This window comes from Argiope bruennichi, chromosome 11, assembly GCF_947563725.1.
Source record: "Argiope bruennichi chromosome 11, qqArgBrue1.1, whole genome shotgun sequence".
Classification (NCBI taxonomy): domain Eukaryota; kingdom Metazoa; phylum Arthropoda; class Arachnida; order Araneae; family Araneidae; genus Argiope; species Argiope bruennichi.
The window spans coordinates 41,997,324-42,018,841 of NC_079161.1; the positions used below are offsets into that span (position 1 = coordinate 41,997,324).

Sequence of the window (21,518 nt, forward strand, 5' to 3'; positions counted from 1 at the left end):
CTTATCGAATGATCAGACGACAAGAAAATGGAGTGAATAAAATTAAAAAAAGAACATTTTTTTACGCATAAAATGACATAAAATTATGTTGTGAAAACCTGTCCTATTAAATATAAAAACGTTGTAAATAGTCTCAAGAACTTGAAAATATTTTCCCAAACAACATAGAATATATCAGCTATTTTAATACAATTTGTTATAACAAAAAATTCTGATTTTCTAAAACACATAATGATATTTGGGAATGCGATGTTACGGTAAAATTTCCATACAACTTAAATGCACTTTTATTGATTTATACTTTATTTTTTTCCAAGCTGTGTGAAACGAAAACAACAAAAAGAATTGTTTCTACTTGCTTATTCCAAAGCGCTGTATCGTTTGCTTCCAAAGAACGGTCCCTCGGATATTCAAATGGCCTCACCTGTCTCTCCGCACCTTATACCTAATTTACATACCTTCCCCATTCAACCCCGCCTGTGCCAAACTAGTTATCACCCAGACCGTCAGATGGCGTTGTCTCCGACCGATCGATCCTACTTCCGAGGAGGGGAGTGGGTGGGTGGCAGAGATCCCTCTCTTTTCTCTGAAGAAGCTCAGGAGGAGAGAGATTGGAGAAACAACAGGAGGTTCCATTTTTCCCCGTCGTTCCACCACGTGGTGTGGGCTGAGACAGTAGGGGGCCCTTCCTCAGAATGCGGGCCCCCTTTCATCATGCTCTGGGGGCCATGCTGCTGGTGATGATCGTGTGGTGGGCACTTGTGATGGGTGATGGAGAGGAAGTAATCAAGAGGGGCATGCGGCTCAAGTCGGGGGTTTTTGCCCGAAGAGTGGGGAAATTTGCCCGTGCCCTCAGGACCACCCTTCGGCGAAGAAAGCGAGACGGTAAGTACCGGCTTTGGGCTTCTTTTTTATTAGATTTTGATCAAATCCATTGTGGACTGTACTATCATAAATTAAAAGCTACGAATAATTATGAATTTATGTATACAAACTTGAATAAATTTTTGCACATTGGTGAAAGAAAGAGTGCAATGTTGATTTTTTTCTTTGCAGGGTGATTCAAAAGTTTTTGATTGAATTTAAGAAAAAGTAGGATCATTGATAAATAAACGCATTCTTTTATTCTTATATGAATGAAATGCAGGAAACCCCATCCATGATCTATCTGGATATAGGAACGTTTTCAAATTGTTTGAAAAATGTTATGTTTTCATAAAATGTTGAACAAAATTACTGTTGATTAAGTTCTCATGAATGAGTTCAAAAATACGGATAATGGTGAATGACCTCGTGTGAATCAGTAGCTGTTTGATGGCTGAGAAAAGTATAAGGTTAATTTCTTTTTTTTTGTAGAATGATCTAGAATTGAATGTTAGAATTTATGGAAAAAATAAGAATTTTAAACGTGACATATATTCTTACATATGAATTAAATTCTCCGTATTTCCTTGACTGAGAACAGAAAATTTTCATCAGTTTTTGAATAGTTATATTATTTCTCAAAAAGGTCTGTGCGTAGACTATTTTTTACAAAATTTTCCGCACTTTTTGCAAAGTTATATTATTTCTCAAAAAATGTATGCGTAGAATATTTTTTCATAAAATTTTCAGCAGTTTTTGCAGTTATATTATTTCTCAAAAAAAAAAATCTGTCCGTAGACTATTTTTCACAAAATTTTCAGCAATTTTTACACAGCTATATTATTTCTCAAAAAAGTCTGTGCATAGACTATTTTTTACAAAATTTTCCGCACTTTTTGCAAAGTTATATTATTTCTCAAAAAATGTATGCGTAGAATATTTTTTCATAAAATTTTCAGCAGTTTTTGCAGTTATATTATTTCTCAAAAAAAAAATCTGTCCGTAGACTATTTTTCACAAAATTTTCAGCAATTTTTACACAGCTATATTATTTCTCAAAAAATTCATGCATGTACTATTTTTCACAAAAATTTTTAACAGTTTTTGCAAAGTTATATTATTTCTCAAAAAATGTATGCGTAGAATATTTTTTCATAAAATTTTCAGCAGTTTTTGTACAGTTATATTATTTCTCAAAAAAAAAAAAAAAAAATCTGTCCGTAGACTATTTTTCACAAAATTTTCAACAATTTTTACACAGCTATATTATTTCTCAAAAAATTAATGCATGTACTATTCTTTACAAAAATTTCTAACAGTTTTTGCAAAGTTACATTATTTTTCAAAAAATGTATGCGTAGAATATTTTTTCATAAAATTTTCAGCAGTTTTTGCACTGTTATATTATTTCTCAAAAAAAATCGGTGTGTAGACTATTTTTCACAAAATTTTTAGCAATTTTTACACAGCTCTATTATTTCTCAAAAATCTCATGCCTGTGCTATTTTTCACGAATGTTTTACAGTTTTTGCAAAGTTATATTATTTCCCAAAAAATTTATGCGTATAATATTTTTTCATAAAATTTTCAGCAGTTTTTGCACAGTTACAATATTTCTCAAAAAAAAAAAAAAAAAAAAAAATTCTGTACGTAGATTATTTTTCACAAAATTTTCAGCAATTTTTGTAGTTATATTTTTTTTTTGAAAAATTTTGTGCGCAGATTATTTTCCACAAAATTCTATGCAAATCCACTGTTGATTGCGCTATTACTCTAAATGAATTTAAAAGAACGAGTAATAAAGAAACTGTGTCTTCACGCATAATTTCGTTATTATGAGAGAGGTCAAACTGTGAGTCACTAGTCATTATTTGGTGAGTCGTGAAATGTTCTTGAATATAGCTTCATATTCTCACAATGTGCTAAAATATATGGTCTTAAAATCTTCATAGGGACGCTTAGTAAAATATTTTTTGTAAAATTATATTTAATAATAAATTTTTCTTTTCCTTAATAATTTTTCCCCTTTGCATGTTTCTCTTCTTTCTTCACATAAGTTTTTTGGCCCATGAAACTTCTTTCAGTAGGAAGATGAGCTATTCGTTTCATTGCGCCTTTAAAAAATGAGTCGAAATATTATAAATGTTATCAGTTGACAATTGGTTGCTGTCAGTTGTTAAAGGAAGAGTCAATAAGGATTTCTATTTCTGCAACTTGTAAAATCTGAAAGCAATCATTAGAACTTAAAACACTGGTAGGAACACAAAAAGCATTCCTTTATTCTTGCAGGAATGATATATTAGAAAAAACGGCATGCTTTGCTGAACAAAGAATCTTGTATCTTTTCTATTCCTACTCCTTTCCGGAAATAAAATAATTTCTCAGTCTCATCAGTTTTCTACTTTCCTGTATATATAGTGTAGGAAAAGTATAACAGTCGTAAAAAAATTAATTCCTTTATTTCTTCGCATTTTCGTTTTCTCGTATATGGAAAAAGAAAGTATAGTAATTGTCAAAAAATTCGAACTCAAGATTTTGAAATTTCTCCACATTTTACAATTCTTGAATTCGAAAAACATAATTAGGAAAATGTCCGTCTGTCTGCCTGCGATAAAGATAACTCAAAAATACTTTGATCTAAACGAATGAAATTTGTATACGGTCTTTATATTAACTTAGTAAATTGCTATCAAATTTTGAGCTAAATCCGTTCAGAGGAAGTCTGTCTGTCCGACTGTTTGAATATAAATTAATACGATAATTTAAAAAAACGAAAAGAACTAGATAGTTAAAATTTGGTACACAGATTTAACATCTGTTGTGTAGACACCTGTCAAATTGTGAGCTATATTCAACTATAGGTTGACTGTTTGTCAGTCTGTACCTTCAGAAACACGAAAACGGGATGATTCAAAAGCGTAGTGACTTATATATTAAATTTGGTATGTGATTTTTGAATAGTAGTGTAGTTTTGTGTCAATTTTTTACTTCAATCGGTTGGGAAAAACGTGTGTAAAATATAAATTCTATTTTCGGATACTATTAACGCATGTCAGGAATGAATCGCCAAAAAACTCGCCAAGGATGGTACAATAAATTCAGTAAAAATGCTAAATTCACTCCGAAAGCTGATATTTTATAATTATCGATTGCCAATGTCACGAAAAGAGTTCTATGGGGTAACACCTTCATCAGAGAATATGCAAGAAAATTTTGGAGAAACAACTCCTTCTCGTTATTACCCTAAGTATGCATATAGATGTAAACATTAAATTAGAGCATTAATTGAAAAGTAAATAGAAATGAATGTTGAAAATGCATTTATTTTGAAAAAAAATATGATATATTTCAAACTAAGATGACTTCGTGGATTATTTTTCCTAAATACGAAGAAAGTATCTGTTAAAAGTACTGTTACGAAATTTCCCGGGGTTCGTTTGGATAGTGGAAGTTATATGGTGTGAAGAACGCTCAATCACCAGGCGGCAGTAGAAAATAAAACAACGACGTTTATTTACACGAAGAGAAACAGGACAGCACAAAGACGACAACTATATACAGAACAGAAGACGATTACCTTCAGCCGAGACGTGCAGCAACAACAGCATACACAGCAGCATATAACAAGACTCTACTGCAGACAGTAGCGCACAGCTTAGTTCAGCACTAGCTTCACTCCGTCGTTGCTCCTCTTATCTCTGGAAGGCCGGTTCTTACCGTCGATTCCGACTACTACTCCCTAGTAGCTGCGGCCGCCTCCTTTTATAGGTCCCAGGAGGCGGGGTTAGAAGCCTCTCAACCAATCAGGAACGTTCGAGGCGTATCTCGGTTCCTACTGGACGGATCGGGAAAATTCTCGATGTTTCGGGTATAATCTATTTTGGCACCAAAGTCACCTAATTCATCGCCAAATAGTCGCCAAATTTGTCGCGAAGCTCTGGAACTTCCGACGCGACACCGGACTCCGTCCAGTACAGATGACTGTAAAACATTCTTTCCGATGGTGGAACCAACTATGCTGGGAAGCAGCATTACAGATTCGTAACAATACTTATAAACACTATTTCTGCTTCTCCATTTAGAATCGATATCAACAGTTCAAGATGAACCCTCCTGAATACCCTCTGAATGTTACATATAATAACCAATAACAGTCGTCTTACCTAAACTTTCTCACATATTCTTTAACCTTTTTACTACTAATCCGACCCAACTTGGTCGTGCAAGTTCTTTAATGGTGGGCTGGGTTTGGGATTTCAAACGAGTCATGCAGGATATACTAGAATTTTTTTCTAGTTTATTTCAAACGAGTCATGCAGGATATACTAGAATTTTTTTCTAGTTTATTTCAAACGAGTCATGCAGGATATACTAGAATTTTTTTCTAGTTTATTTCAAACGAGTCATGCAGGATATACTAGAATTTTTTTCTAGTTTATTTCAAACGAGTCAAGCAGGATATACTAGAATTTTTTTCTAGTTTATTTCAAACGAGTCATGCAGGATATACTAGAATTTTTTTCTAGTTTATTTCAAACGAGTCATGCAGGATATACTAGAATTTTTTTCTAGTTTATTTCAAACGAGTCATGCAGGATATACTAGAATGAATTATCACCAAGGATGTCCTTTTTCTACATTCTCCAACCTACGTCTGAAACAGAAAGCGACTCAAATCGGTCTATTAGTATAGAATTCACATCACTGGGGTCGTAATGAGAGGTTTGATAAAGGCTTATCCCCTTTTTTACTCCCGTATTAAATTGTAGATATTAAGCAAAGCCGTAAAGTAATCTATTATGATATCTATTTTTAGACTCCTACTCATGAGGAGTCTAAAAATGATGATTCTTTGTATGATAATAAAGGCGCATGAGGACTCATCATGAGGTGCACATGCTTTGTAGGATAATAAATAAACCGGGTTCTTGTGTATCATTAATCGCATGTACAATAGTTAAGAAGAAACTTATTTGGTGATTAATCGTCGAGATGCGGTTAATCCACAAGTACCAGAAAACCGCATATGTATTTTGGGCGCTTTTTGCTTCGATAGATTTAGCATAAAATTTGACACAGATCTATAATTGTAATCATAAGATCACATACAAAATTTCATTTATTTGTCAATGCGTTTTTGTGTTAATCGCGTTTGCACTGCCTCAAAAAAAGCAATGCATAGACCGATAGAGATCAATCCGCTGATCCGGATTCCAAATATGCTAACATTTTACACCAAATTTCATTTATCTAGATCTTTACCTTTCTTAGTTAGGGTGTCAGTTTAGGTATTGTCGTCGTTATCTGAGCCTTGTTTAAAATTGCGAAAATTTACTAAATTTGCTAAATTAAAATTAACTAAATTTGCATTCGGGTAGAACAGACAGATGGACAAATTTCTGGTAAATGGATTTCGTTCAAAATGCGATAGAAATTACTAATTTGGTATAAATATAATACATAATTTTTATACCGCATAAATTTCATATGTATAACTCAAAGTGTTGTTGAATTACGTGTTCACAAACAGGGAAACAAATGTATTTTAGGTATTCAGGGAAATGTTTTCTAAATCGACAAAATTCGTTAAAATCTCGAGTTACAATTTACTTTCTTTTTGTATATGAAATATACAAGGAGAGTGTAAAAGTAAAAGAAAAAGAAAAGTAAATAAAAGAAAGAGATTCGAACCTCGTGTCTAAAACTTTAATTTAGAGCAACATATTTTACTTGTTTCAATAGATTTTTATCGCATCAGTCTTTGCATTCTCTGTATAACAATACTTACATCATGAAGATTTATAGAAAAAATTGTAAATAAATATTACTATGTTAAAAGGCATCCAAAGTTTCGAAATGTGATAAATATTATGCGTAAATTAAACGAAATGTATTAATGTTTGCATTGAAGCATTTAAAAATATTATTTAATAATTGGTAGAAAAATCTAATATTCATTTTTACTTGCATAAGAATTATTAAAAAATTCCTATAAATTATTTCTTGCAAAAGTAATGTGAAACTGATTTTTATGTAATCATATGTTCCGAATTTGTTAAGAAAAAAAATATTACATTTTAATTGATTTTTAATTAATTAAAAATCTAATTAAAATTTGGAAAAACCACAATTAGTCACCATTTTTTTATTAGAAAAATAAATATTTACGTAATTCAGTTTCACTAGTTCCAGCGATCGAAAGTTTTAAAGGACTTTTGCTTCAAATCATTTACAGAAAGTAAATCAATTAAAAACATTAAACATTAATATATAGAAAAACTATCGAATTATTTTTCTTTTTTTCAAAATTCCATTTCTGATTTCATTTGGATAATACTTTCTTTCAGTTGGAAGCAAACGATTTTTTGAAATTTATGTACTCACTTTTTAATACTCGAAATATCATTCAGTTATTGTTGATCACTATGTTCTTGAGTGGCATTCAACGAAAAATACAGTTATGTAAAGATTAGAATTTTTGACGGGAACCGTAACTTGAAATATCTTTTATGTGTATCAAGGGATGTATTAAAGGAATTAAATGGCGATTATGAGGTTTGGAAGATTGGTTAAAATGCTGCTAAAACAGCAATCCTTTGGGGCTAGTATTGAAATTTAAAGTACAAATAGTCAAGCAAAATTACAAGCGTACCTTTTTATCGTGAATTAAGTGCTCGAAGCTCTACATTTATTATTGCAATGGGAAACAGGTGAGTATCTTTTATGAAACATTTTAAAGTGAAAATAAATGTTTTCTAATTAGCACCGAGTTTGTTGAGATGCTGTTGGCATAAAATATTCGCATTTAGATGCAATATAAAAATAAAAAAATGGGAATAATGAGGTTAGATTTTTTTTTTCTATTTACAAAATATGGAACATTTTGTATTTAAAATTCTTTCCTTTCAACGATTAGTTCCAAATTTTAAGACCGTCTTTATTTTCTTAGCATATTTGCTGCTAGGACTCACGCCGGATGTTCGGCGTGAGTCCTAGCAGCCGAACATTAACTTTGCTGTTAGCAGCCGAACATTAACTTTAATTAGCATCTAATTAAACTTCTGTGTAATTAGATGACCCTTCTATCTCTATTAACTATAGTAGATCGGAGATCATCTAATTAGATAAATGGTTTCATACAATTAGATAGGAGGTGTGAATCAAAAACGAGTCACGCCGCATTCAAAGTACTAATAAATGTTGAAGTGTATAACCACACAAAATCATCTTTTTGATAACATCATTTCTTTAATTATAGCAAATTGTGTGAAATCTATCGTGTATATCACAGAAATCAGGTAATAGCCATTATCTTAGAATCTTGTTCACTTCAACATTTATATGTATTATAGTAAAATCAGTGAGACCTACGGTTGTATTTCCACAATTACCTATAAGTAACTTCTATAATTATGATAAATAAGAACACATAAATTGTCGGTCGCCCCATTTCTAGGAGTACACATATTTGCTGTAATAAATTTCTGATGTTGAGGTGAATTAAGAACGCCAAATATTTAGAATCGCCTCGTATATGCGAAATATACTAATTTGATGTAATAAATATCTGATCTGTTGGAGTGAATAAAATGTCTCATATTTGTTATCGCCTCGTGTTGGAAACACGAATTTTCTTTAATATCAGATGTTTTTTTTCCATAGTTATCTATAAGTAACTTCTAAAATTATGATGAACAAGAGCACATTGCATTATCGGTCGCCTCGTATTTGGGATATCCACATATTTGTTGTAATAAATTTCGGATGTTGAGACGAATAAGAACGCCCAATATCTGGAATCGCCTCATATATACGATATATACAATTTTGCTGTAGTAATTTCTGATGTTGGGGGTGATAAAAACGCTAACTGAAATTGCCTCGTATATACGAGATATACAAATTTGTTGTAATAAATTTTGGATGCTGAAGTGAATAACACCAAATATTTGGAATCGCCTCGCATATACGATATATACAAATTTGCTGTAATAAATTTGCTATGTTGAGGTGATAAGAATGCTAAATTTTAGAATCGCCTCCTGTATACGAGGTATACAAATTTGCTGCAATAAATTTCAAGTGTTGATGAATAAGAGCGCAAAATATTTGGAATCGCCTCTGATATATGAGATATACAAATTTGCTGTAACAAATTTCAGTTGTTGAGGTGAATAAGAGAGCCAAATATTTGGAATCGCCACGTATATACTAGATATACTAATTTTCTATAATACATTTCTGATTTTGGGATGAATGAAATGCCATACAGTTATGATCGTCTCGTGTTTGTGAGACTCGAATTTTTGGTAATAAATAGCAGATGGTGAGGTGAATATAAGCAGAAACATCGCGATCACCTTATTTATAAAATGCACAAGGTGCATTGGTTGTCCCCTCGTATTTATCAGATACACGATTGACTTAATGGTCGTAGAGATACGTCATGTAATTGAAAGATCTGAAACAAATATTGGATATTTTTAACTATCATTTATTTGAATACTATCCTGTCTTAAGTGGAAAAATACTAATCCGGATATTTCATTCAATACAAGTTCAGGACAAATCCGACATTGTCCCTCTAAATGGGACAATCAGGAATTTGGTCCCTCTTTCAACGTTGAAGATAACCATCGGAAATGGTGGAACAATACTTGCGACCAGAACGACATCGATTTTTGAGGCGATTTTGTTCGGGTGGGAGGGCTCACCTTAATATTCCAAAGTGCAGTTCATCATGTATTGTGTTACCACTTAATGAATCGGAAGTGCTATGTGTCTTCATTACTCGCGCCTCGGTTCTGTAAATATTTAAAGTCCTTGATTGGACAGAGGAGAAGATTTATGACTTCAATAACTTCGGGACGCTCGTAAATTAAGTTTTATAGTTGTTCGAAAGACTTTGGTTAGTCCATAAATTATACAAAACAAATTTATAAACGGTCTGAAATTAATTTTAATGATTTATATCAAAACATATTGCTTCTCTACAAGCCAAACGATAAAAATAGTATCTATTTGTTGGTATTTTTTTTAAATATACATAAAAATTTTGCAGACAATATTTTTTAAACTTTAATTTAGAACACTTATTGTCTTGACCGCTTTCAGAGACTTTCTTAGGGAAAAAAACGTTGGATTGAATCCAAAAAAATAATTTTTAAAACATTAGAAACAATAAATTTAATTTTTTGAAAAAGCAGAAAATTAAAGAAACCGAAATAAAATATTTTGTCGCTGTTTTAGTTTATTTTTATTTCAGGGTAACTAACTGATCGACAATGACCAAGAAAATCATATTTTAAATCACAGTAAAATATATAAAGATAAATTCTTTAGAAGTTGTGTTTTAAAAATAAATCCTGTAGATTTTTTTATAAAACATTTCTTATGTATGACAATTTTATATGCATAAATGTATTAAAATTTATTATATGTGAACTTTTTACAATTCAGAAGATTTAACTCAAATATAGGAACTTTTTTTCTAGAGGAATCAAGGCGTTAGAACAATATGGGTTTAATTTGTGGTTTTGAAACACGTGTAGAAAACATTGGAAAAAATAATTGTTTTTTATTTTAAAATGCTATTTTAACTAACTTTTTAAAAATTAAATCAAATTTATCTTTTGATTCAAGTTATTTATATTGATTGTTGCCTAATTTCCGCCTTGTATATAACCCGATCAAGACAAATTGCAGGTTTCGGGGCCCAAGAATCTTAATAGAATTTACTATATGATTTAATAAATAACTAGAACATGGCTTCCTATATAAGATCGCCTAGTACGAATTAGTTTGTAGCTGCTCGTCAGCCTATAAAAATTCAGAGTCAATCAATTTATTTGTATTTACATCTCGTTTTGAAGAACTCGAGTGCTATTTTGAGATATAATTTTAGTCGCAATTAAAGCCGACACTCTTAGCTTCGAATTACCATGACACAGCAACGGGATGTTGACATTGGGAAAATGATGTTTGATTGTTTTAAGCTTTCTTTCTTACTTTTAAAATTTTGTTTCATTTAAGTATCATTCGATAAATAATTTTTGGGTAAAATTCAAATATATTTGAATGAAAAAATGCTGAAAACATTTTCAGCGATTTAAACACTTTGGGGGCAAAATTTTTTGGTATGCTTTTGTCCATTAATACAACATCTGAGTAACAGATTATTTTTTTTTTTATTCTGTTTCGCAAAATCAATTCTAAGTATTCTTAGTTCTTCTTAATATGAAAAGTACTTTTTCTTTCTGTCGTTCAAATGGTTGTCAAAATATATTTTGCTCAAAGCTCATTATTATACTTTTTAAAATATTTATCTAACGGAATTAAAATGACACAAAATATCGAATTCGTTTATTTTTATTCTCGCCGAAAAATAAATGTCAGATAAAAAAGTAAAATGTTTAAATATATTGAAGAAAAGCAGACGACAGATTTCTCTACTCGGAATTGGTATTTTCTAAATTACACTGATGACGTAATAGGCGGAAATACCAATCGTTAGCATCGCATTCTAATTCAAACTTTTGAAAATAAGTATGTGTTCTGAAAAGAATTAAATAATTTAAGGGTATGAAATTCTTTGAATTTCGGTACAGTTTATATGTAAACAGACTTTGCTATTTTATTTTTGATATTGAAAATAGCCGATAAAAATGAATGAATAAAATTTTACCTTAACTTTTAGCAAGAACAGAAGGTTAACTTTTCTTATTCTATAAAATAACTATTGTTTTTAGCAAGAATTAATTACTGATAAGCTTTTCTTTAAATTTCGGGAAATAAGAGTTTTGAAGTGTCGTATTTTGTATAATAAAATGTTTTGTATAGTTCCGGGAAGATGCTTGAAGTGTTAAAAATCTAAATAAGTAATAAAATCACAGTTACAATTTACGTTTCGTAAATATGAGTTTTCCAAATTTGTATATAATATCATTTCGATTGCCATTTTAAGGAATTTTTTTGCTTAAATCGGCTGTGCTGCAACTTTTCTGGTTTATGTAATTGTATACATTAAGAAAGAATAGTAATGGCCGAAACTTTTGACATTATAGACTTTACTAAATCTAAAATAGAATTTCATTAATATATTTTATTGTGTATATATGAATACGCTAAATCTAAAGACTATCGATATGGTCGAATAACTTGACGTATAATCTTCTCTTCTATAGAATTTTTTTCATCTAACAAATAAACGACGAACTTTGTCTAAAATAGTCTTTAAAAAAATCGTTTTGTTTTGTATTCTGAAACACAGGAAAATTGTTTTTAAACAAATTTAATGTCAAAAAAAATGAAGCTTTCAGTAACAAGACTTAAAATTATTCTTACTAAAGAATAATTTACTAAGAATAGTATGGAATATATTCTAATTTTTTTGCAAATCTTTTATTTTCTTATTCATGCTAGCTTGATTACTTTATCATATATTTTTAGAGATGGGTGAAGTATATATTCTTTTATATTTCCAGGATTTTTCGATTTTTGTCTTCACTTTTAAATTTCCAATTAAAATAATACTTTTTATCCTGTAATATTAGTAAAAGCTTTCTAAAAATATTTTATATTTTTTTACATTTTAATCTTTAATGCATTTCTAATCAATATATAATAAACTTGTATCTTTAATTCGCTCAAAAATACTACCAGATGGCGCCATTTGTATGGAATAAAAACTTGATCTGTTCACTGATAATTAAGTTCTAAAAACATTAAAATACGGTACTATCATTGAAAAGGCACGAGTGTATAAAATTTCAAAACGTATGCACATCGGAAAGCTTGTGAAAAATCGATTTCATAATTTTTTCCTAAATTTGAAACGTAGTGAAAAAGTTGAATTTGGAATAAGAACTTTAGGAAGTATAGCCACTAAGGTTATTTCCCAATATTCAAAATTGTTAATCTTCAACCGCCTTCACTCTGCCTTTGCATATTCTAAAATAACGAATATTACCTTTGAGGTTTACTTCATAAATCGATTTTCTAAGTTAAAAAAAATCAAGAGTTTAAATTAAATGTTGCCAATTTCTGTTTTAGATAAAATATCTTACTATCTAATGATGGCCTATCTTTTTTCCCGACACTGGGAAAAGTGATATTCTATAGAAACTTAACTAAAGCGAATGGTCTTCATAATCTTGAGTAAGTCATTTCCCCCTCCCAACAAAAATTGTAAATTTTGTGCAAAGTTGTGAACAAATATCCCAAGCGCTCAGATTTTTATTTTTAGAGTTCCATAAGTTTTTTTTTAATTTCAAAGTAAAAAAAATGAATATGCAATATTGGATACAGTTTTAGGGGCGGAATGAAACCACAACTTGACAGAATACAACAAGAATTTGTAACAAGATCACTTACCATAGTATTTGATATGGCTACAAATTTTTGTTCTAACCCTTATTGGTTCATTTATTTAAGTCATTGCATTTTTCAGCAATCGCAATTGCATCTACAGACCAGCAGAACGGCCAATCCTTCGTTGAATTTGGTTCAAAATTTAATATGGATCTATACTTTAGATCCTAAAACTGTGAACAAAATTTTATCTATCTATCTAGCTTGCTTTCGTTTTGTAATTATGTTCATTTCCACTGGGACAAAAAAAAATCCGTTCAAAATTTGATAGAAATGTACAAATTTGATGTAAAGACCATATACGAAATTTCATCTCTCTAGCTCTAAGCGTGTTTGAACTATCGAGCTCATAGTTAGAAAGATAGACATAATTTCAAAAAGATTTTTTCTCGAATTCAAGGAGATTTGAAATATGAAGATTCGTTAGAATTCCGAAAACGATTTTTTTTTTAACGATTACAATATTTAATTTTTGCATTTTTCGCATATAACAAGCCATAGTTATTAAATCTTTTCTTGCGCCATTCTGCCATTTACAGACTGAAAATAATCACTTTTTTAATTATTGGCTTTATTTTCGAAATATACTTTCCACAGTTGGATAAAATGATGAATGTTGTTCAACAGATTTCAGAGTTCTCAACAGAGAATTAATATTTAACTACGATAGTACTACCGCGAACTAAATAATTAATAATTCATTGCATTAAACATTCCGCGATAAGTCTTTGCGTGTTTCAATACAGTTTCGACAGTGATTGTACTTCAGTGTAGAACCTTTGAAACATGTTTGAAATCGCCTAAACTTCTCTGGAATTCTGAGTATTAACGGAATATTCTGGAATAAGCGAGTCTCCTCTTCTTTGTTTGGAAGCCGCAGAAGATCCGAAGATAAATGGTGTAAGACAAAGAAAAACGATAATTGGAAAATCAATGGGTCTCTGAAGAGTGCCTAAAATATTCACGAGGAAAAAAAATAAGATAAAAAAAATCGTTTTGATTGTTTTTAATCGCATTGTTTTGAGTATTTTTCTTTAATTTTAATTCTGTAGAACAACGGAGTTCTTTGTTTAAAAGCTCTTTAAACTAATTTTACCTTATTAGCAAGATATGCAGTTATCCTTTTTTTGTTTAAATCCTTGTTATTAATTTAAGACATTGCTTTTGTACATTATTAGATTGATGTTACTTCCATAATATTTGTTATTTTGTTGTTATATTTTAATGCTTTTACTTGACAAAAGAATTTATGTTCTTTATCGTGTTAAAAGTTGATTCTGAAGCATGTTCAACCACTAAATAAAAAATCTTTTATGCTTAAATATAGCATAATTATCATAAAAAATGTTGTATAGAGCTATAAAAATTTCAAGAAACTGTTTTGCGCGATGAGTTTTATCGCTTAGCTAATTTCTAACATAAATTACTAGAAATGTAAAAATTTGAATTTTTCACCAATCGATAGTTTGTGACAATAGTCGCCTTGACGATCAATTTGTTAAACAAGAATATTGACTTTTCAGATTGTTAAGGGATTAATATGGAAAACATTCTTTTAATTTATTATTTGAAAGAACTACGAAACATGATTTTCATTGAATTAATCTTCAAAAAATGACTGTGGGCTGCAAATTAAAAGTGTATGTACCAAGTAATAAAAGTGGAAACAGAAGTACCATTTCAGGAGTAGCAAAATATGAGATTAAATGTTTTGATGGATAAGTTTGAATTTCATTATAACATTCAAAATTTGTTAAATTGTATTCTGTATTCAATTTTTAAAAATCTTTAAAAAAAAATAGAAAATTGTATCGAAATGAAATTGATATCAATAAAAAGATAATCTTTAAGATAATACAAAAATAATTTTTGACATATAATTCTCAAAGATATGGACATTAATTTTTATAGGTAAATTATAATGATTACATGAGTCATTAGTGACAATTAAGCCTATTTTCGCTCGCGATTGAATTTTCCGATTTAACACCTTGATTACTTTCCTCTTTCTTTTGATTGAATAGAGGTTTGGGTGACACGACGTTCCCTCTCCAGGCTATTTCTAGTAACATTTCGCAACCATATAAATTCGCGGAACTTTGAATTAAATGTAGTTGTAAAAACGTTCAACGAAGCAGTCTGAAACGTTCGTATTTTACATTTAAAAGTTGCTGTTCGACAATAAATAACGAGAGCAATATTTTTGCCTTGTAGTTTAGCGTTTTATTCTTATTAATTTTTAATAGCTGAATTAGTAAATATCTTAGATTCTCACTATTATTTACTTATCTCTTATTTAAACCGGATTAAATAAAAGCTGTAATAAATAGGATAGCCCTCTAGCGGCTATATAGGGAAACAAATAGTCAACTGCGAGCCGTCGTAAATGCAATGTCGTTAAGATTTGTCTGAATTGTTTTATGTGTTAATTGAGTTGTATCTAATTGTTTATGAACTGTAGCTCATTAGATCTTGAATAGAATTTTATTTGATCTAGCCGCCGTCTGTTATATTTAAATCACTCAGCCACAAAGTTACATATTGAAAAATTTACTTTGTAATTTTCAATTCTTTCAGTTGCGCCGATTCTTAAATAGTTCTAAATATCAATTACGAAATCTGTATTCAAGTAATTCATATCTGACGACTGGCATTCCGAATGAGAAAACATTAATAATACAGGATGACGCGACCATAACATATTTCCTAAAGCTAATTGAGCAAGAGAGCTTGTCGACCTTTCTAGTAGTCTAGTCTAGTTTAGTCAAGGATCCTTTGCTGAATGCATCCAAAAACTGAATTTGACTAAGCATACCAAATCGTAGTGTAAATGAATTACATAATTCTACATGTAATGAAGTATATTTTAGAACATGAGGAAGTGAGAGTTAAAATTCAGGTAGTGATTCTATAGGAGGTAGATCTTTTTATTTACCGGGCAAAAAATTCGAACTTGAGTTTTTGACGAATCTCCACGTTTCAGACCTCAGTGAGTTCGAAAAACATATTTTTGGAAAATGTCCATCTGTTTGTCTGTGACAAAGATAACTCAAACGCTTTCAGCTAGAAGAATGAAATTTGGTATACGTTCTTTACATCAAATTTGGAGATTTATATCAAATTTCAAGTGAAATATATTTAAAAGAAGTCCGTCCGTCCGAATATAAGTTAACACGATCATTACCAAACGAAAGAACTACACAGATAAAATTTGGTATACGGATTTAATATGTATAGTGTAGAGATATGTAAACTCGGTATTTCAAAAAAAAAAAAAAAAAAAAAGGATTGACTTAAATATATCAAATTTGGTATGGAATTTTGCGACTGCAAGTGCAGTTTTGCAACAAATTTTTGCTTTAATCGTTTGCCAGAATTGTGTCTGAAACACAAATTCATTTTTTTATACTATTGACGGCATGCTGGAGATTAATTGCTAAAAAAGTCCCCAAGGATGACATAGTCAGTAACAATGTTAAATTCACTCCTAAAGTTGAAATTTCATAATTATTGTGCATCAATACCATGTAAAATATTCTCTAGCATGATAAATTTATTAGATTATGGGACAGTGTTTTGGCAATCACTTCCACTGGCTCACGAAATAAAATAAAGTAAAATTTTCTTTAAACGTCTTTCAAGGAACTGATATAAAATGATGTATAAATGTAAAGATGTACAATTGAAATTTTAATAAACAACTCTGATTATTACGAAATTAACGCCACAAATGTAAATCCATTAAAGTAAAAATTTTAATGTTTTTGAAGAGAGTATTGGATTATTAATACGAGTATTGAAAACAAAAATCAAATTTTAAAATTAAGTTTTATCATAATAGTAAGAAAAATCATGCGTTTATTGAATACCTTACGTACAAATTTATATATATATATTTTATATATATGAAATTTTTGTTAATTCTTTAATAGTTCTTTGACCTACTTACTGTCTATGATTAATAAGTGCAATGTTTACAAGTTTTTCTAGGAAGCCTATTGCATTTTTTAAAGAAGTGGAATAACTTATTACGTTTTTTTCTTTGTCATCATATAAATTATCGATTAATTGTGGTTAATTCTGAAGTTATGATATCATGATCGCAGTTCATTCTCCAAAAATGATCTTTCAAAATAGTTTCTAGTTTTCTTTAATCTCCAAAACATTGCGTGGCCTCGGTGGCCTGGTGGTCAGACTTCGGATTCAGAATTCCAGGCTCAAGACCCAATTCCATCGAAGAACACCGTATAAGTGGGCCTGATGCATGTTAAATCCGTCGGGGCTAAATGTCCTCCCGCAGGTATGGTGCGGAAGTTTGGAGGAGGGGTTGCCAAAATAGCCCTGTTGCTTTAAAAACCGGACTTGAATATAACTAAACTAATCCTTTGCGTTATATAAACGTTATATTTTATCACAGCGGTGCATAATTTTCATAATAATCAGTCTTGGAAATATGTCTTGAAAGCTAATTTGTAAATTTTTAGTTTCTAAAAGGTCTTTATCCAATTAGAAAACGATTTAATGAAATGGATTTTAGTTTCTAGAACGTCGCTATTTTTCTACTTGCATGTTCTTTTTCATCACTTGTGTTTTACATTTTAGTATGTCTTATTTTTTGAATGCCTTTTTTTTATTTTTTTGTCTTGTGTATGAATCCTTTAGTATAGTGTATCTAATCTTTATCTCTTATATATAACTAAGGCGGTTCACTCTCCAACTCCAATGCTGTCCTCGAACCATGCATGTCCTCAGGTTAATATGGTTTTCCTGAGGGATTGATTACCTTCCTCCAGACAACAAAACTGTTCTTAAAATGTAATGAGCAAAAAAAGCCTCAATTACAAATAAAAATTTTTTAGCATTTGTTAAAATTTAGAAGAAATCTCACCATTTTTACTTTTTTCGTAAGAATAAAGAATTAAAACATGACATTAAAAAATGTTACGCAAATCTTTCTTAAAATCTTGAAGCTCTTTTTTCGCATTTTTTCATCATTTGATAACGCTGAACCCCCCCCCCCCGTCCTTCACTGTGCAAGATTAACACGCATATTGCTTATTCAGATGGTCGCTAGGCGAGAGGCGAAAAATTTCCTTTATTCGAAAACGGTAATCAGTAACAGAAACCTATTCATTCATGTTGCCACAAACGGTGCATCTAAAAGTAAAATTAACAAATAATATTTATTGTTTTCAACTCATTTGCTGTTAATTTGGCAATAATTAAAGCTTTATTTTTTTTACACTATTTCACCGTCAAATACAACATACTTATTACCACTTAATAATAATTTTCATTAAAGATTTCGAACAATACTGGCAAAACAAACCTGAAATGTCGTCGTTCAGGTGACTCGTTATCTACCAATCATAAAGCGAATATTACATAAATTTTTTTATTATATATTCTTTTTTGATCTGTAAAAATACCCTTAAGGACCGAAATGCATCATATTCATCAATCACAAAAATCATGTTTAGAGACGGATTAAAATACCAACCAATTCATCGTTTCTGTCATTTTTTTAAATACCATTTTTAAGCTTTTTGCAGATTCTTTTTTTACCACGTTCTTTACTTTTTTCCATTTTAGTATTTTTTGTTTTTATTTTCATTTTGTCTTTGTGTGCATTTTTTTGGAATTTTCCTTTTCTTTATTTTTTGTTTTATGAATTTATTTTTCCCGCTAATATTTTTCTTTGCATTTGCCTATCTTCTGTTTCATGCATTTGTATTTCCATGCAAGTTCTTTTTAACATTTCATCCTTGGATTCAGTATCAGCGTAATTGACTCAAAATTCTAGTCACACTGGCATGAAGTAATGCTCTGTTCTGTAATAAACACGGTATTTGTCCCGCTGAGTCATTACTGTCACTTCTAGTTTTTAAAGTCATTTATCAAAGAAGCAAATGATTGGAAAGTTAGTTGAGAACTTTTTTTTTTAATGCTGTATGTTGATATAAAGATTAAAACAATCCTAAAAAACCATTAGCTTGTTTTTTTTTTTTTTGCCAGCCATAATTATAATGTTGTCTTTGCACTGCACATGTAAAAGTCACCATTACAGTCCGGAATATACTCGTATAAAAATAAATCGGTCTTAAAAATATATCATCCTAGAGGAAGGGAGGGCATATCGATTCTTGGAATCGATAACTCTCTTTCGATAGTACGATAACTTTTGAAGTCGATAATCGATATCCCCAACACTTTCCGTGTCGCACGACTTTGTCAGACGAAAGTTTTCAATGCAGGAAAAAAAATCGAATCAATTTAAAGAGGAACTTCAAAGCAAACAATTTTATGTAAGTATTTATTGGATAGAATAAAAAGCTATTGCAGATACTTCAATTCTGCTCTTATTCTAAGCATTATTTTTTTTTTTTTAGAATTATGATTAATAGAAACGGCTTGTTTTAATGATCTAGTGGAACTTTTTAATAATGATTTGAATTTCAAGATTCATTGAAGCGTAATAATTCGGTTAAATCAAAAATTCAAAATACGAAACACTGGGTCTAAAATCAAATACAGCAAGTAAAAAAGATTTTAATCTAATAATGAAAATAAAAATTTATTTTTAATATTTGATAAATAAATAAAAAGTTAACTTTTGAGAAAAAAGTTGCTTGATTAAAAAAATTCTAAAATTTTAAAAATCTCAATAAATAACTAATATTAGCAAATACTATCAGTATACTAAATATTGTGCGGTACTTCAAAAATTTTAAAATGAATCTTTTAAATAAAAATTTTCTAATAAAACTTTTAAATTAAAAAAATTTAAATAAAACTTTTAAATTAAAAAAATTTAAATAAAACTTTTAAATTAAAAAATTTAAATAAAACTTTTAAATTAAAAAATTTAAATAAAACTTTTAAATTAAAAAATTTAAATAAAACTTTTAAATTAAAAAATTTAAATAAAACTTTTAAATTAAAAAATTTAAATAAAACTTTTAAATTAAAAAATTTAAATAAAACTTTTAAATTAAAAAATTTAAATAAAACTTTTAAATTAAAAAATTTAAATAAAACTTTTAAATTAAAAAATTTAAATAAAACTTTTAAATTAAAAAAATTTAACTTTTAAATTAAAAAAATTTAACTTTTAAATTAAAAAAATTTAACTTTTAAATTAAAAAAATTTAACTTTTAAATTAAAAAAATTTAACTTTTAAATTAAAAAAATTTAACTTTTAAATTAAAAAAATTTAACTTTTAAATTAAAAAAATTTAACTTTTAAATTAAAAAAATTTAACTTTTAAATTAAAAAAATTTAACTTTTAAATTAAAAAAAATTTAACTTTTAAATTAAAAAAAAATTAACTTTTAAATTAAAAAAATTTAACTTTTAAATTAAAAAAAAATTAACTTTTAAATTAAAAAAATTTAAATAACTTTTAAATTAATTTTTTTTCTGAAACTAAACAAATCTTCTGAAATAAGCAATAAAATTCATATTTAACGAGTTCGAATTTAAAAAAATAATAAATTTTTGTTACTCCTTTTTAGTGAAATATTGGATAGTGGTGAATTCTCAGTTGAGTTAAGAATTTTTAAAATTAAAAGAAAAGATATAGGCATATATAATTAAAGAGAATGGGTAAAAAATAAAAATTTTAATCTTTACATTTTGTATTTCATAAAAGTTTCTTGTTTTTCTGACAAATTTTGGTAAATTGGAATAAGAAGAAATTTTATTGTAGGTTTCATTCAAATGAATTGGTTTCGATATCTCGCGTACAATAAAAAAAAAAAAAATTACAAAACTTTTTAGAAGAATCTAAGCATTCTAATGAAAAGTTTCAAACTTTTGACTGAAGATTTAGCCCCCAAGGCGAAGATATTGGACCATATTGATCTCAAATTGATTATAAAACATTGAGGAAAGAATTTAAGAATGCTCTAAAATTTAAACAATACTTTGATTTTAATTTTAATAAAATTGAGTGCATGTCCTTCGTAAATCAAATAAAAACATACCAATCTGACTATCCTAAAAATATTGCAAAAATGTCACGAAAACTCTCTCCTTCCCAAAAGTACGGAGTTTTTAGACAGTTGCTTATTTTTTTTAATAACCCGGTAGGTATTTCCATGGAGGTATAAAACGTTTAGATTTACAGCAATTTTGAAATCAACCTTTCTGACGATGGTGTGTCTATCACATGTTAAACGAAATCATTTTTTTCGTAGGAATCCATGCAAAATAGGACAATGCATTCTAAGCCGAAAAAAAAAAAAAACCCAACAGATTTATAATGTAATTTATTATTCATAA

At 29.1% G+C, this 21,518-nt stretch overlaps 1 protein-coding gene across 2 annotated transcripts in view; it reads left to right on the forward strand.

Annotated features, from left to right (window-relative positions):
* The first annotated feature begins 612 nt into the window (after nt 1-612).
* LOC129956985 (uncharacterized) overlaps nt 613-21,518 on the forward strand; it is a 453,467-nt gene continuing 432,561 nt past the window's right edge. For both annotated transcript variants that reach the window (XM_056069077.1, XM_056069078.1), the window contains exon 1: nt 613-885. In XM_056069077.1, the coding sequence (XP_055925052.1) occupies nt 696-885 (190 nt within the window). In that variant the 5' untranslated portion in view covers nt 613-695. The remainder of the gene's footprint in view (nt 886-21,518) is intronic.